An 18,819-nucleotide genomic window follows, 5' to 3' on the forward strand; every position below is an offset into this window, starting at 1 on the left:
ATGTCTGAAGGTCACTTAAGTACTGCAGAGCTAGACCATTCAAAGCTTTGTATTAAGTTAACAGATTTTTAAAATGAATACAAAATTTAACAGGTAACCAGTGTAACGACGATAAAATGGGGCTAATATGATCATACTTCTTGGTTCTAGTCAGCACTCTGGCAACTGCATTTTGAACCAATTGAAGTTTATTCATTGATCTTGCTGGAAATCCTCCCAGTAATGCATTACAATAATCTAGTCTTGAGGTCATGAACGCATGAATTCATTTTTCCGCATCAGCAACAGAGAGCATGTGTTGTAAATTAGCAGTATTTCTCAGGTGGAAGAATGCTGTTTTACAAACATTGGAAATTTGATTTTCAAAGGACAGATTGGTATCAAATATAACAAATATATTCAGCAACTTAAACATCCTTAAAAACAGTCAATTGAGGATTCTGCTTTTAAGGCGTCCACTTGAGGAACACGGTTTACATCATCATTTAGTGTCAAATGAATGGAAGGCAGTTCAGATCAGCTTGCTCGTATTTGTGAATCAAGGCCACGGAACAAGAGTCTCAAAACAATCCACAATTGCAAAAGCACATTTATGGACATCCTTGAGGCAGAATACCAATGGTAAAGGTCTCAGTATTTGTGTGCACTATTGAGGACAGTAAGGTTAGCAGAGACATCATTGTATAGCTTATATTTGTGTATTTTGATGCGTGCATTTGTGAATTGAGCCAATGTGCAGATCTGTTGTGTGCACTTGTGGATTGCCTTGTGCGTGTACTGATCTGTTGTATGTATGTGTGGTTTGCTGTGTGTGTGTGTGTGGATCTATTGCGTGCATTTGTACATGGTCGTGTGCACTTGTGAGATGTTTTGATACTGTTTTATCACCATTGAAAAGCCTCCTCACCAGCTAGAAGCCAAAAGTGCAGGAAGGATGAATATTATATTTCTTAAGTTCTAAATGTAAATCTAATGTAACCAAATGCTACAATGTAGTTAATAATATTAACAAAAATAATGTTTGGATAAATAGCTTTGATGTTAAATAAAACATTATTAATGATACAATTAAATGAGAAGTGATAAGTTTTTTTACAGGAATAGTTGATCCAAAAATGAACATTTTCTCATCATTTACTCACCCTCATGCCATCTCAGATGTGGATGACTTTCTTTCTTCAACAGAACACAAATGAAGATTTTTAGAAGAGTATCTCAGCGCTGTAGGTCCAAACAATGCAAGTGAATGGTGATCAGACATTTGTAGCTCCAGAAATCACATAAAGGAAACATAAATTCACATATGCAATGTACAGATCATGCAATTTTGTAATTATTGAAATTTCAAATTGAATTAATTGCTTAAATTATAACATAAAACGATGACACGTCATTTTATAAGGTTAGAATAGAAAAAATGGCCCATCGAGGTGTTGGATGAGAGAAGAAGAATTAATAGCCTGTGTGGCATCATAACCCTTGTAATATTTGTATTCTTATTGAATTTTACTCTATTTGTATTTGGTTCTTGTTGAAGTCATGCAAACCAACAGACGAGGATCTGCTTTTATTGGTGGGTTTTTGTTAAATGTGAGCCAAAATCATCACAATTAAAAGAACCAAAGACTTAAACTACTTCAGTCTGTGTGCATTGAATTTATTTAATACACGAGTTTCACAATTTGAGTTGAATTACTGAAATAAATGAACTTTTCCACGACATTCTAATTTATTGAGATGCACCTGTGTGTGTGTGTATATATATATATATATATATATATATATATATATATATATATATATATATAATGTATATGTGTGTGTGTGTGTGTGTGTGTGTGTGTGTGTATGTATGTATGTATTACCCTCATGCTGTTAGTATTGGTTTCAGTGTAAACTCTGGGTGAGTGAATTTTTACTGTTATTTTTCAATCTTTTTTGTTTTCCATTTTTATTAATGTATTGTATATTGTTCATTACATTTTTTTCCCCAAAAAGAAAAGCACAGTTTGTTGAAGTTGTCTTATGTTGAAACTGTTCTTGGTAGTGTTTCTGAATAAAACAAAATATAATATTCATGTATGTGTCATATGTGTTATTTTTAACATGCATTTTAATTCACGAGTGTATGCCTGGCTAAATTTTCGTCCCAAATATGTGGGTTAGAGTACTTGACTGCAGAATTACTCGAAAATGCCCATCCCTAGTATTATCTGCTTTTTTGAAGCTACTCTGTTTTGAATTCCTCACGTTTAGACAGTTTAGGATATTGCGTTTCATGTAGCGTATTTTTAAGGAAATGCCGCATTCACAACACAAGTTACGCATTCTGACTTGCACTGAATCAATTCTGTTTAGATTTTTCTTTCTTTATAAGGAAACAGTATTGTAGTATTAGCTTCTTTCTCATCATATTGTCATCAACATGATGTTTTAATTGCTAACATTTGAATTTCGTCATGGTGCATCTTTTCTGTCTCATTTTCGTCAGTGTCAAAATCAAGAAACCCTTCATCAACGAAGTTTTCGTCTGTAATTTCGTTGACTATATTAACTGTAAAAAGCACACTTTCATACATGTACATACATAGTGTCCATATTGTTAAACACTTGAACTGCATCAAGCGTAATGTGGCGAAACATTAAATGGTGTCACATTAAATTAGGGGTGGAAATCAGCAGGGATCTGGCAATGCAATATTTTATTGATATCTGGATTGCAATACTTTAATATTGCCATTTTTTATGATCATTATTTTGGACGAATAGAAATAGTGTTTGTTGACGCAGTGCAACTTTGCTCTGCACTCTTGCTCTAAGTGTTGGTCTGTTTCTTTTTTCCCCAGAAATATTAAAGGTGCTGTAAACAATTTTAGCGTTCTGAAGCTTTCACGTGACCGAGATGTCAAATTAGCCACGCTCCCTCATTCCAACACCCCGCCCTCCAAATGATAATTTTGAGACCAAAACCGAGCAAAAGAGCAGCATTGTTTGTTCCTGTGGCTGTCAAATTCAAGTGGCACAATAGGGCCCTCAACTGGCAAACATTATGAATCACAGCCTCAATGATCTGCTTCAAATACAACACTATGAGAACAAGCAAAATGATTGACAGGTGAAAGGCGTCAATGTCCGCAGTCCACAGACACATTTTTGTTTGCTGTTTACAAAGTCTACAGCTGTCACAGAGACCAGTGAGATATCTCAGGACACTTATTTCATTAATATTTTATGGGAGTAGGAACATTTTTGTATACTTTTCCATGAACAGGGTACCCACGGGTCCTTAAAATAGCTTAAAAAGTCTTCAATTTACTTTTTAAGGCCATAAAAAGTCTTCAATATCTTAAATAAATTACAAGAAGTATTTTGGGGCGTGAATAGAGAACACGCAAAAAACAGCAGAATCTGCGCTAGTCATAATCATCTCTCTCTCTCTCTCTTCGTGCATTTATGCAGCTAACGCTTGCTTAGTGTGAGCACACACAGGGAAGTGCATTTTTACTGAATTAACGATGTTACACATGTATAAACCTTCAGAAATCCATTAGTCAGAAATGCAATTGCCGTTATTATGCATATCTGTAAGCGAGCAATACGCTAACACTGTCGCTCCTGCTTATAATCGACAAAAATGTCAACATTGCAGATTGTAAGTGCTCAAGGTTGGAGTGTCTTTTGAAGCCTTTCAGATCATGGCGCTTCCTTATTTCACATTACCTTTGACAAGAATTGTAAAGCTAACAGAACTACTCAGCTGCAGAGTTACACCTGTTACATCTCTTATCCCCATGTCTCTAGATCTGACATATAAAGGTATTTTCTCTGCCATTTGAATCAGTCAATTAATTTTTTTTAATAATAGACAAAACAATAATAATATTATAATATTCATATTATAATATTAATAATATACATATGAAAATATATTATATTTAATATTTAGGATATAATCTGTTTTCAATATACATCATAACTAATTATGCAAGACAGTTCTCTTTCATAATTTAATTCATAAAAAAATATAAATGTTCTTCAGCACATGCTAGACCTTATTCACAACAGTGCCATATTTAATTTTTGACGAGAATGACAACGAGGCTGTGAGGGATAGACGTACAGTCTCTTCAATGGGCTGTACTACAGTTTAAAGTGTTTCTGGATCGTTCTGCAGACAAAACATTGGAAAAATATATTTTCAAGAACACTCAGTAGACAAAAAAACTCCAGACAACATGAGTTGTGGATAATCAGATGGGATATTGGAGCTTTTTACAGATTTATACCGTGCATGCCATTGAAGAGATGGTAAGTCTATCCCTCACAGCTTCATTTCTATTCCCATTAAATGTCAAACATGGCGCTACTTTGAATAAGGTCTATAGACCAATCCTCTTGTTTACAAAATTGTCAGCGCATGTGCAGTGTGGTGGCAGAAAGCCCACTGACTGTTGCGTTTGATTTGAAAGATAAGTTGATTAAGCGAAAATACAGTGCATCCGGAAAGTATTCACAGTGCTTCACTTTTTCCACATTTTATGTTACAGCCTTATTCCAAAATGGATTAAATTCATTATTTTCCTCAAAATTCTACAAACAATACCCCATAATGTCAATGTGAAAGAAGTTTGTTTGAAATCTTTGCAAATTTATTAAAAATAAAAAACGAAAAAAAAATCACATGTACATAAGTATTCACAGCCTTTGCTCAATACTTTGTTGAGGCACCTTTGGCACCAATTACAGCCTCAAGTCTTTGAGTATGATGCTACAAGCTTGGCACACCTATTTTTGGGCAGTTTCTCCCATTCTTCTTTGCGGGACCTCTCAAGCTCCATCAGGTTGGATGGGGAGCGTCGGTGCACAGCCATTTTCAGATCTCTCCAGAGATGTTCAATCGGGTTCAAGTCTGGGCTCTGGCTGGGCCACTCAAGGACATTCACAGAATTGTCCCGTAGCCACTCCTTTGTTATCTTGGCTGTGTGCTTAGGGTCGTTGTCCTGTTGGAAGATGAACCTTCGCCCCAGTCTGAGGTCCAGAGCGCTCTGGAGCAGGTTTTAATCAAGGATGTCTCTGTACATTGCTGCATTCATCTTTCCCTCAATCCTGACTAGTCTCCCAGTTCCTGCCGCTGAAAAACATCCCCACAGCATGATGCTGCCACCACCATGCTTCACTGTAGGGATGGTATTGGCCAGGTGATGAGTGGTGCCTGGTTTCCTCCAGACATGACGCTTGCCAGTCAGGCCAAAGAGTTCAATCTTTGTTTCTCATGGTCTGAGAGTCCTTCAGGTGCCTTTTGGCAAACTCCAGGCGGGCTGTCATGTGCCTTTTACTGAGGAGTGTCTTCCATCTGGCCACTCTACCATCCAGGCCTGATTGGTGGAGTGCTGCAGAGATGGTTGTTCTTCTGGAAGGTTCTCCTCTCTCCACAGAGAAATGCTGGAGCTCTGTCAGAGTGACCATCGGGTTCTTGGTCACCTCCCTGACAAAGGCCCTTCTTCCCCTCCTCAGTTTGGCTGGGCGGCCAGCTCTAGGAAGAGTCCTGGTGGTTCCAAACTTCTTCCATTTACAGATGATGGAGGCCACTGTGCTCATTGGGACTTTCAGTGCTGCAGAAATTTTTCTGTACCCTTCCCCAGATCTGTGCCTTGATACAATCCTGTCTCGGTGGTCTACAGACAATTCCTTGGACTTCATGGCTTGGTTTGTGCTCTGACATGCACTGTTAACTGTGGGACCTTATATAGGTGTGTGCCTTTCCAAATCATGTCCAATCAACTGAATTTACCACAGGTGGACTCCAATCAAGTTGTAGAAACATCTCAAGGATGATCAGTGGAAACAGGATGCACCTGAGCTCAATTTTGAGTGTCATGGCAAAGGCTGTGAATACATATGTACATGTAATTTTTTTTTTTTTTTTCTGTTTTTTTTTTTTTTTTTTTAATAAATTTGCAAAGATTTCAAACAAACTTCTTTCATGTTGTCATTATGGGGTATTGTTTGTAGAATTTTGAGGAAAATAATGAATTTAATCCATTTTGGAATAAGGCTGTAACATAACAAAATGTGGAAAAAGTGAAGCGCTGTGAATACTTTCCGGATGCACTGTATGACACAAAACCATCATAAATACAAACATAGTCTTAGCGATAATAGTACTATAATAAAATTAGTTAATAACAAACATGTAATCATGTTCGCTATACATTTTTTCTGCAAAGTTGTGAGTTGAAATGTTCTCCTCATTCCAGTCAGCTCTGTTGATAGCTTGAAGCCACAGCAGTCAACGAGAGCCCTCGGAATAATATTTCAACAATGTAATCCGATAAAAGTTGACTTTTTACGCATGGTTTTTGCCAGCACTTCCGTATTTTACATAAGCGGTGACATTGCCAAAGCATTGGTCTATTGTGTCACGTCTTGCTGGAAAGCAAGTGACTAAAGAGAAGGGTCACAATATAGGCTACATACTTTAGGCTACATGCATTCTTAATGAATTCATTTAGAGTTTTAATGTTGTATTAACTTATTTAAAAAAAGAAAACGCATAAATACACAATAAAATATAAAAAACATGTCCAGATTCATTCAAGCAGCATCAGTGGTTTTGTATTTACCAGCTAATTAATTCATTATTTTATTTTTTTATTTCTTTTTATTGTGAAAGTGGTCTTAAATTTTTCTCTTATTTGGCCTTAAAAAGTCTTAAATTTCATTCCTTCGAACCTGCAGAAACCCTGATGAAGAAAAATCACTTACAGCACCTTTAATGTGAAAAATGTTATTCTAATCTGAACACAAAAATATTGATTCTTTGCAATACAGTATAGTGAGGTAAAATATTCTTCTTTTTTTTTTCTTTTTTCTTTTTTATCAAACTAAATCATATGGTGATAATAAATCAATGAATCATACATTAAATTATATAAAAAAAACTATACCAATAAATCATATGGTGAGACTGTATTTTGCACGCGTCACTGAATTTGACATAAGCACATCACAGATAAACATAAATAGTGTGTGCAATACAGCTATATGTTTTCATGTCCTGTTTGCTTTCATTTTGCAAAGTCAACCGCCAGTTTCCCTATCGCCCTAAACCACACCCTCTATCTCTCTGTATCTAGAATATGCCGAGTTCTTACATTGCAAAGGGAAGAAGTTTGTGGATTTTGATGAAGTCCGGCAGGAAATTGAAGCGGAGACCGACAGGATAACAGGGTCCAACAAGGGCATCTCTCCAATCCCCATCAACCTGAGAGTCTACTCTCCAAACGGTAATACTGCACAAGACTTCCTGAGCTTACCTCAGTCCACAAACATAATGACGCAGCCATTGATTTAAATGTAACCCTTCTCAATCACTCTCATTATTTGACAGTATTGAATCTGACCCTCATCGATTTGCCGGGTATGACCAAGATTGCTGTGGGAGACCAGCCCCCAGATATCGAGCACCAGATTCGAGATATGATTCTGCAGTTCACCACTAAGGAGAGCTGTTTGATTCTGGCCGTCACCCCTGCCAACACTGACTTGGCCAACTCGGATGCCCTCAAAATGGCGAAGGAGGTGGACCCTCAAGGTAGGAATTGCTGGGAGTTGGGATGCACCTTTTTCTGGGCCAGTAAGTGCTAATCAGCAGCTTATTTTTTCCAGTACCTTTAAACTTACATTTTCACTTTATGCATTTTAACTGGGGCTGTCAATCGGTCAAAATTTTTTATAAAATTAATATGATGAATGTATAAATGTAAATGATGTGCAGATTAATTAATACCAATTATTCGAATATTAATATTTTCTGAAAAGGCCCATAAATTCAGGTAATTTAGAATAATAAAAAAAATATATATATAATATATAGGCCTAATAAATATTATAATTCAGATAATTCAAATACATGACATAATATTGTGGCAACAGCCACAATATAAAAAGTGACTTTAAAAGTGAAAATGTTGTTTGCTTTTTTTTTTTTTCATATTTTTGAACATAATCCTATTGTTGACCTACTTCCTTGCTCTTTTTAGAATTGTCGGTCTATGTAATCATGCATCAAACAGGCGCTTTTGGAGCATCTCACTTTAGTTGCATCGCGTCTCACTTGTTTAAGCACGCTGTGTCAAGTTAAACGTAGTCTGAAACTTTAAAACATGCATTTCAAAATACCTGCATTCTGTTGTGCTCGGTCCAGCTGTCATTGAGTGCAAGAGAGCGTCATCTGTGGAAGGCTGTGCTGCCTGTTCGCTGGTTTGACGAGGCGTGTTACCTGTACAGCTGGAGTCGTGCTGACTGCCCACTACTGCATAAAGATGGTACATCAAGCTTGAATTGCTCCGATGGTGGGAACATTCCTTATTACAGAATTTCCGTTTAGGTTGGGGGCATGATTTATTGTGTTAAATTTGTTTTACGTATTATTTTTCATATAACTTATTGCGCTGAATTAACGCATTAAATCGACAGCCCTACTTTTAACCCCTTTTTTTTTTTTTACTTATTACACGTAATAAAAAAAGGACTCACTTGACACAAAATGAGTGTCGCTTAAAAGTTTAGAATTAGGACTTTACAATAGAGACCAACAACATGCAATTTGACCAACTCTTAACTACTGTTTTTTAATTTGCTGAATTAGAAGTGTTCACTTTCATCATTTATGAAAATGATCATAATACAGGTTTACCACTCATCCTGGAAAACCTGGAATTTTCCAATGCATTGTGAAACGATTGACTGTCATAAATGAAGCCCTGTCATGTACATTCTTTGCTCACTTGCTGTCATCTCTGCTTTGCTTCGACAAATATTGATAAACTGCTAAATATATTTTTTCCCATTCCAACATTGCTGTTGTGTTAATTATAGCACTTTAAGGTTTTTATTGAGGTATGAAATTACTTTTTAATAATTCAGCAAATCGGAGTCAGCTTATACCACGGTTATCACATCTAGGGTCCTATGATTTCACCGATGTGAAAAACATAGACGAAATTACTGAATACTCTCATAAAAATGGCATTAGCTACGAAACGCGGAGAGTCACAGAATTTGACATATTTGGGACGAATATTTATGTTTGAATGCACAATTAATCAAATGGAAGTCATGATATGTCCTTGTGTGGTTATTAAACCGCAAAAGGCTGCGATTTAAATAAATATGTAATCTGCATGTTGTGCGCTTCAAAATGAATGTGTGAAGATGGACACTCGTACACTGAAAACATCTCATCATGATCATCACACATGCTCTTCTTGAGTATAGTAGTAGATGACGGAGAGCAGAGTGCTCTGAAGTGCGCAGCACATGCAGACTAGTTTTATTTAATTAAATCACAGCTTTTTGGGGTTTAATAATCTCCCTGAAAAATGTCAAACACGCGCATCGAAAACACACAGAAACGTCAAAATAAAAGCTTGATTTAAATGGATAGACACAATTTTGATAATAAAATTTCATTAAACTGTCAAATACGGAATTCAGAGGAAAAATAACCATCTAATAATAACCACAATAAATATCATGACCTCTTGTGTGTTTTTGCTTAAATAGTATACTCGTTGTGCACATAAAATGTCCTAGAAAATTGTGCCTTGAAAAGAGTAGGAACCCTGGAATAGGAAAAACGTAAAGTTCTCCACAAGGATATTTGTTTCACTCTGAAACTCCAGCAAGTACAGTACATGTATGGGACACACATGGAAGGAGCTGTTCACACTGGACATGTTCTTGTGTTAATATACTGCACCTACACATCTAAAGTACAGAGAGCAGGTGGATAAAAGCACAAACCCTAAGGATGTTTTTACATGTATTTGTTTGTGTGTCAACAGGATTGCGTACCATTGGTGTGATCACCAAACTGGATTTGATGGACGAAGGCACAGATGCCAGAGATATCCTGGAAAATAAACTCTTACCATTGCGTAGAGGTGAGCAGTTAGTGTCATAACCACACTGTATGGCTGGACATGTTTGTAATTTGGATTTCATGGTAATGGTATGTACCACTATGTGATGGAAATTAAGCAAAAAAAAAATGTTTACACAGGGGCCCCGTAAGTAACACTTAAGTAACACTTAACATTGGATGAATGCCATTGCATTGGATTACACCTGCCACTGAATGTTAAAAAACAATGTGGTAATGCTCATTTTTAAATGGATCACCAAATGAAAAGTGCTCAATTTAATTTGATTTATTTTCTCTTTTTATTGGCAACTTAATAGATGTAAACCAAAAGAAGATTATTCCTAGAAAAACAAATAGATCTAGCATCAGTGCACAACACAGTCACATTATTGAACACTTGAGTTTCAAACAAAAGACTCAGAACTAATATACAAGCAGTAAAACTACTATTATTAAATGGAAGATTCTGACTCTAATTGGATGAGCCACATTGGAAGCTGTTTCAAAATAGCCGCCACAAACACACCTGTGACTTATATCACACTGTGAAATGTACAATGTAAAGTACGTTTCTCCGTCTCAGGTTATATTGGCGTGGTGAACCGCAGTCAGAAAGATATAGATGGTAGGAAGGATATTCGGGCCGCGCTGGCGGCAGAGAGGAAGTTCTTCCTGTCCCACCCCAGTTATAGACACATGGCTGAAAGAATGGGAACATCACACTTGCAGAAGACCCTCAACCAGGTATGACCACAGTTTACCAACGCAAACACCTGTATAACAGTAGGGAATGTCACAACCGTTGACTGATGTTGCTGAGGTCTGGCCACTCCTCACTTGTGGGTCCGTCACACTCACGGCGTAGAAATGCAAGAGGAGTGAATGACTGTATGATTAAACGACTGCCTCTAACATTTCTCACTGATTCCCTGCAATGCCTCATTTTGAGAGCCAATCAACTTGTAATCTCTGTGTCAGATGACACTCTGCAGAAAGCTTAGCAGAATTGGAACGCCCTTCATTTAAAAAGTTCTACACACCCCCACCCATGTCTTATGAGTGTTGGGTATAGAACTGGTACTTTTAATATTTACTTATCACACTTCATCTTTTTCTTACATTTTTTAGCAATTGACCAACCACATCCGGGACACACTGCCCGGCCTTCGCAGCAAACTCCAGTCTCAGCTCCTCTCTCTGGAGAAGGAGGTAGAAGAATACAAGAACTTTCGCCCAGATGACCCCACACGAAAGACAAAGGCCCTGCTGCAGTGAGTGTTTACAGAAGGTTACTGAGGTGGCTCATGTGTTGTAGTTGACACACTCTGAGTCTCTTACTTGACTGCTTGAAAGGCTATGGCACTGTGTCTGCACTCGCAACAGTTTGAGGCTGTTTAAACGAAGTGTTGAAGCTGTACGTCATCTCAGACTGTTTACTACCAATGGACCAATCAGCTTTAAGCTCGATGCTATACTTAAAGGAAAATAGCTCACCCAAAAATGTTAAGTACTGTCATAGTTTACTCACCATAATGTCGCTCCAGACTTGTCCTGACTTACTTTCTTCTGTGGAATACAAATGGTGATTTTTAAAAAAAAGTCTTCACATGGTTTGTGAATAGTGACTCCACGTTGTCAAGCTAAAAAAAAAGAAAAGACACAATAAAAGTAATCCGTACAACTCATGCACTATATTCCAAGTCTTCTGTAGCCCAGATTGAAATTTAAGTCGTTATTCACTCTCGAATCAAATAATATTAAGAAAGTAAAGCATTGCACGTTTGGTCATGAAATGCGATGAGGTTTGATGATATTGACTTTTATTTGATTTAGGGCTGTCAATTAATTACAATTTTTAATCAAATTAATTACACAATATGCAGATTATTTAATTGATTTAAACGCAATTAATCACAAATATCAGTATTTGCTGAGAAAGCCACCCAAATAAAAATGATTCAATATGTAATGATTAAATTATTATAAATAATCAGATATGTAAGGGATAATCCATGGCTAAATGTGTGTTAAACAATTTTAATGTACAACATGGAGAGGAAGAACCACCTGACGCAAAGTGCGTTACAATTTTTAACGCACACCTATCCATGGATTATCTCGCTTATACCATGGTTACTTGCCAGCGTTGATAGTTATAGCTGTCATTGATTTTTACAGCGCAAAGTTTGACGAAGAATAACAATAAAGGTTAACTTTATTTAAGGGCCATTAGATCTAGACCAAACACTCTTTAAAAACTGTGAATTTAAATACTCAATCCAGAAATAATAATAGCTACATAATGTAGAATTGTTGGCACTCCTCAGAACATGTAATATTTTTTCTTATTCTTTGTCATTTTTCACATTGAGGAAAAACTGCCGTTGCTGACGTGACCGTTGTAAAAGTAGCACTTATTGTTAATGATGAGGAGAAAACCATCCAAAATGCTCTAAACCTGCTGACTTTGACCTTTGATACATCCAAATGGTATCTATTCAGGCTGGAGGATTGATTGAATTAAGAGTGAAATCAAGAATTGTGGCCTTGCATGATTACTACACCGCTAAAGGCTCAGTGTTATGTAACAGTCTCCATTCAAAGCTTCAGCCAGCGATGTGTGATCGTGGGGCGCCCTCTAGCGCACATTTTGAGTAGTGCAGCAATTTTAGATGATGTTTTCATGTTATAATTTAGATCGTCTTGCCGGACAGCTAAAGACGCATTTAATAGGTCCCGGTTACCTTCTCTCCCCCTCTGTGCAAAACAGCTGAATGTCAACCATATTTTCCTCACAAGCGCTTTGGGTGAGCAATACGGGGCTGATGAACACTTTCCTGTGTTTCCTGTAGCAGTTCTCAGTTGATTTTAAGATGGCACTGCATGACAAGATGATGTTTTTTTTTTGTGATGTGATGGTTAATCCCAACTCTGAGACTGTATTCACATCGGACGTCGTTTGAACAGAGGCATAGAACCGCTCTCGTCAACAAGGCATTTCCGTTCACAGAACTGCTGCTCACTGGATGTTTTTTGTTTTTGGCACCATTCGGAGCAAATCCTAGAGACTGTTGTGCATGAAAATCCTAGGAGATCAGCAGTTACAGAAATTTTCAAACCAGCCCATCTGGCACCAACAATCATGCCACAGTCCAAATCACTGAGATCAGATTTTTTCCCCATTCTGATGGTTGATGTGAACATTAACTGAAGCTCCTGACCCATATCTGCATAATTTTATGCACTGCTGCCACACGATTGGCTGATTAGATAATCACATGGATAATTGTTGGTGCCAGACGGGCTGGTTTGAGTATTTCTGTAACTGCTGATCTCCTGGGATTTTCACTCTGTCTAGAATTTACTCAGAATGGTGCCAAAAACAAAAAACATCCAGTGAGCAGCAGTTCTGCGGATGAAAACGCCTTGTTGATGAGAGAGGTCAACAGAAAATGGCCAGACTGGTTTGAACTGACAAAGTCTACGGTAACTCAGATAACCACTCTGTACAATTGTGGTGAGAAGAATATAATCTCTGAATGCTATTCTGAGATGCGTGTTGGTGCTGTTTTGGCGGCAAGAGGGGGACCTACACAATATTAGGCAGGTGGTTTTAATGTTGTGGCTGATCGGTGTGTTTGTGGAGAAAACCATTGCCGGCAGTATTGGTGCTGGTGCACAGATAAAAGCGCACTGATTGTCACAACGGTGTGCTGTGCGGTTGCCAGATATTCAATTCTGCAATCAGTATACATGAATAAGATGTATTTTTATTCTTTTGTGCCTGAAATTAAACATTTTGGTGACAGCAGTCCATTTTTAAAATATCCAAAAAACCGCAACCCGCAATTCTAACATTTAAACCCGCAATTTGTTTTGAAATTAGCAAAATTTGGTATGAATCCCTGGCAACACTGCAGTCTGCTGATCTGGAGAAAAGAGAGCGAGAGTGTGCAGCTTGCATCTGTGCTGTTCAGAAACACTCTTCAGAAGAATAATCAAATTTCACACTTGTTTGACAAGAATTGATTTCTTTCTGCCTTATTTTGTGGTCATTATTAGAGAAGTATTCTAAAAGTATTCTAATCAAATTGTTTAAAGTAACTGTATTCTGAATACAGGTGCTTGAAAACATTACGGAGGCTGAATACAGATACTTCTTTTTGTATTCTGAATACGTAACGCCATTACATGTATTCCGTTACAGCCCAACCCTGTGTACACATGTAGCTACTATTCCTCATACATATAGTTAAAAACAAAAGCTTTAGATTAGAAGGCTAAAGCCCAAAGTATACTTCGATTTTGACACAAACGCTTAGCGTCTCCATACAGTCAAACGCGAGCCTGTCAAAGTATACTCCATTTGCTCCAGGTGCGCATATACAGGCGGTTACCGCATGCACGCTACAACTGTTGATGTTTTTACCCTTGTCTCCTGTTATTTACCAGCGATTACATCTTCTAGTGTTTCTACGTGACAATAATGGCTCAAATGTGAGTATTGCCACCTTGTGGATCCAATAATTCATGCAAATAATTCCAGGCGCATGCGCGTTCTTCATGTTCAAAGACACACGGTTAGAAAAATCGGGCTGCACTCTAGGGTTGCACGGTTTACCGGTACTAACGAAGTATCGCGATACCAAATAAAATTAAACGGTGGGATATCATCTTGTTGCTAATTTCGGTACCATATTACAGTATGCTGTCATTAGCTAAATGATATGAGATGTGACAGTTTTGAGATGAAATCGATGACAATTTGAAAATAAAATAAAAACCTTTGGATATGGCCACGTGTGATCATTAAACAGCAGAAGGATGTCATTTAATTAAAAATTATACAGTCATGTGTGCTGCACTCTACAGAATGAACAAGAGGTGCTGCTCTGTTCTGTCATTTGCTTCACACACACACACGCGTGCACGTAAACGCAACACACACAACTGATTCTTCAATTTCATGCAGTGTGTTTAGAGTATAAACAGCTGTTAACACTAAAATGAACTCCTCCGTTGCAGCTCGGAAGATTTCAGCTCGAAAGTCATGATGGGAGTGTCCCAGCATTTATGGGAAGCTTGATATAACTAACCCCTCAAAACAGGAAGAACTCAAAGGTCTGTCAAAATAAAAGTCCCTCTAAAATAAAAGCTCTATTCAAATGGATGTGTGAAATTGAAGACAGAAAAATATAACTACTGTATAAAAAATGTATATTCAAAAAGTAGCAATAATACTCATAATAACAATTATGTAATATTAAATGGTTGTATTATTATTATTATTAGTCTTGTGCCACAGGTAATCAGATTTTTTTTTTTTTCATTAATGTTTTCATTAATACTGTGAAGCTCTGTTATCCAGCATTTTATTTAACCAAAAAAAAAAAAGATTTTTTTTTGTAAAAAACAAAAACAACCAAAATTATATTTTTATTTGATTAAAACTGCATGTATCAATTTGATTAAACGTCATTTCATCATAACATTTAATTAAAACATTTAACCTGTAATCCAGAAAAATTACAACAGAAAACGCATCATTTGATTCTGTTAGACTTCATGCAGTTCTTTTAATCAAGTCATTTTCTAGGGGGGCCTGGGTAACTCAGTGGTAAATTACGCTGGCTACCACCCCTGGAGTTCACTAGTTCGAATCCCAGGGCGTGCTGAGTGACTCCAGCCAGGCCTCCTAAGCAACCAAATTGTCCCGGTTGCTAGGGTAGTCACATTGGGTAACCTCCTTGTGGTCGCTATAATGTGGTTCGTTCTCAGTGAGGCACGTGGTGAGTTGAATGGCGTGAAGCCTCCATACGCGCTATGTCTCCGTGGCAATGCGCTCAACAAGCCACGTGATAAGATGCGCAGGTTGATGGTCTCAGACGCGGAGGCAACTGGGATTCATCCTCCGCCACCCGGATTGAGGCGAATCACTACACCACCACGAGGACTGGGAATTGGGCATTCCAAATTGGGTGAAAAAGGGGAAAAAAATCCAAAAAAACAAAACAATCAAGTCATTTTCTGTTTTTTATTTGTTGATTACAGTATCGATACCGAGGTGCCAGGGCTGGTATCGTACCGAAGCCAAAATGTTGATATCGGAGCAACCCTACTGTGCGCGTTCAGTGCTCGCTCACTCTGCTGATGACGAGATTTGCATCACGCGTGTTCGCGTTTTACTGAAGTATTCTTTGGGCTTAAAGAACACAAACATCATGAGTTGGCTTTTTTATTTACTCCAAAATAAAAAAAACTAACAAAAACAAATACAAATCAGAAAAATCACACTTTGGAAATTTGTTAATAAAATCATGAATTGGGAAAATAAAGCGACTGGACTAACTGTGGAACACATAAAAAAATAAAATAAAAAAAAATACTGCCTGTCCGTCAACTAAATGGAACCTCAGTGTGTAGATAGCTTTATTGATTACAACGTGAACAATTCAGTGTTGATGCATCGCAACACACCACTCGAATCTGTTTTCGTCATGGTGCATAGTGTGGGGAAGATGTCTATAACTCTGAATTTTGCACTCAGGATGGTCCAGCAGTTTGGAGTGGACTTTGAAAAGTGCATCGAGGGGTCAGGAGACCAGGTGGACACGGCAGAGCTCTCTGGAGGTGCCAGGATTAACCGAATTTTCCATGAGCGCTTCCCCTTCGAGCTGGTGAAGGTAAATGCACTATATTTCTGAACTTTCAGTTTTTAGCTGATAAGATGTTTCTGATTGATTGTATATTGGTAGCTCCAGCAAATACACCTTTAATGTTATGATAAGACGTAACGTGTTCCTGGAAAACCTAGTACTATAACACACGGGTGCACTGGCACGTCTCTCTTTCTCTTTCAGATTGTGTTTGATGAGAAGGAGCTACGGCGAGAAATCAGTCACGCCATTAAGAACGTCCATGGTGTTAGGCAAGTTGCGTTCTGCAGGCCATACGGTTGCAAGAAAGCCACACCAATTCTTTCACCCTCAGTTCACTGAATAATCCCTCACTTTTTCACTTCAGCCACACACTCTCTTTCTATTTCTTTGTTTGTTATGGTAAGGCCGTGCTCTCACAACACAACTGGCAGACTACCAGAATTGCTTTACTGTTCACTTTACACAAGAGACATTCTTTCGTGTCACCTGTTGTGTTGTTTTCAGAGCAAGAGGACAAAGCGTAGATAAGATCTTTAGATAAGAGGTATCCCTGGCCAATGATATATGACCGATAACAAGGCAGCTGCATTTAGAAAGATGAATAAAACTTATCATTCACTATAGAAACCATACTTTGACCCAAAGTGACCCAAGTTTATGTCTCTTCCCAACTCGTAAACTCAGGTATTAGGGATGGGACAATGTGGGTATCTCATGATTCTGTTTGATACAGTATATGATATGAGGTCCACGATTTGATATGATCCAATATAATAACTCTTAAATGACAATGTGTGACAGTAAATTGTGTTTATTTTTTTAAATGTTCACGCAAAATGCACATCAAAATAAAGTTCTTTAATTCACAATATACAGTAAGTACTCAAAGTTTAAAGGTGCACTAAGTAGGGGGCCTGGGTAGCTCAGTGGTAAAGACACTGGCTATCACCCCTGGAGTTCGCTAGTTCAAATCCCAGGGTGTGCTGAGTGACTCCAGCCAGGTCTCCTATATATATATATATATATATATATATATATATATATACACACATACACACACACACTACTGGTCAAAAGTTTTGAAACACTTATTCTTTATTATAATTGTTTTTTTTTTTGTTTTTTTTTTCACATTTTAGAATAATAGTAAAGTCATCAAAACTATGGAAGAACATAAATGGAACTATGGGAATTATGTTGTGACTAAACAAAATCCCAAATAAATCAAAACTGTGTTATATTTTAGCATCTTCAAAGTAGTCACCCTTTGCCTAGAATTTGCAGACATGTACGCTTGACATTTTCTCAACCAACTTCTTGAGGTATCACCCTGGGATGCTTTTTAAACAGTATTGAAGGAGTTCCCATCTATGTTGGGCATTTATTGGCTGCTTTTCTTTATTATTTGGTCCAAATCATCAATTTCAAAAACTTTTTTTATTATTATTATTATTATTATTACATTTTAGTTTTATAATGAAATAAATGAATATGGTGGCACAATTATATTTTTGTCTACAAAACTAATTTCAAACATTTAAGCATACGCCTTCAGATCAAAAGATTTTAAGATCATGAGAAACATTTCGGTCAAGTGTTTCAAAACTTTTGACCGGTAGTGTGAATGTGTATGTATATTTATGTATGTGTGTGTATATATATATAATATATACATATATATATATATATATATATATATATATATATATATATATATATATATATATATATATGAGCTGTCAATGTTTGAAATGATGTGTACAATTTACGAGTAACAACACTGAGTTTACATTCTGTAACGCACTAAAATGGTACTGTCACTTTAAGAGTTCAACCTATATCTCACAGACTCGCACAGGTGTTCCGGTTCATTTATTAACGAGAGAGAAGTCTTTTTTTTCCCGCATCCGTTCTATTTGTGATTTAAAATTAAGATTTCTTTTAAACTTTTTATCTGACTGTAAAGAACAGAAAGGATATTAAAAGATACATTATTCAATAAAAGTAGAGTGTGGGATCTCATCTTTGATGGACACACATTACACGGAAGAAATGTTCTGTTTTAATCTCAAGCAATTTTCAACAAAACAAGGCAATTTTCTAGCACTTAAATTTCTAAAAGCTTAACCCTGTAAACTGTGTATAGCAAAACATTTATTGTATAGCAAAATATGCATGGAATACAATAATGAAATATCAGATTTTAGCAAAAAGAAGAGCTATTAATAAAAG

General features: G+C 37.1%; 1 protein-coding gene across 8 annotated transcripts in view; it reads left to right on the forward strand.

Moving 5' to 3' along the window:
• LOC127450640 (dynamin-2) overlaps positions 1–18,819 on the forward strand; it is a 99,354-nt gene that overhangs the window by 38,264 nt on the left and 42,271 nt on the right. For all 8 annotated transcript variants that reach the window (XM_051714894.1, XM_051714904.1, XM_051714896.1 and 5 more), the window contains exons 3-9: positions 7,137–7,286; positions 7,391–7,594; positions 9,849–9,947; positions 10,512–10,672; positions 11,057–11,199; positions 16,476–16,611; positions 16,789–16,856. In XM_051714894.1, the coding sequence (XP_051570854.1) occupies positions 7,137–7,286; positions 7,391–7,594; positions 9,849–9,947; positions 10,512–10,672; positions 11,057–11,199; positions 16,476–16,611; positions 16,789–16,856 (961 nt within the window). The remainder of the gene's footprint in view (positions 1–7,136; positions 7,287–7,390; positions 7,595–9,848; positions 9,948–10,511; positions 10,673–11,056; positions 11,200–16,475; positions 16,612–16,788; positions 16,857–18,819) is intronic.

Source organism: Myxocyprinus asiaticus, chromosome 13, assembly GCF_019703515.2.
Source record: "Myxocyprinus asiaticus isolate MX2 ecotype Aquarium Trade chromosome 13, UBuf_Myxa_2, whole genome shotgun sequence".
In the NCBI taxonomy this organism is placed as follows: Eukaryota; Metazoa; Chordata; class Actinopteri; order Cypriniformes; family Catostomidae; genus Myxocyprinus; species Myxocyprinus asiaticus.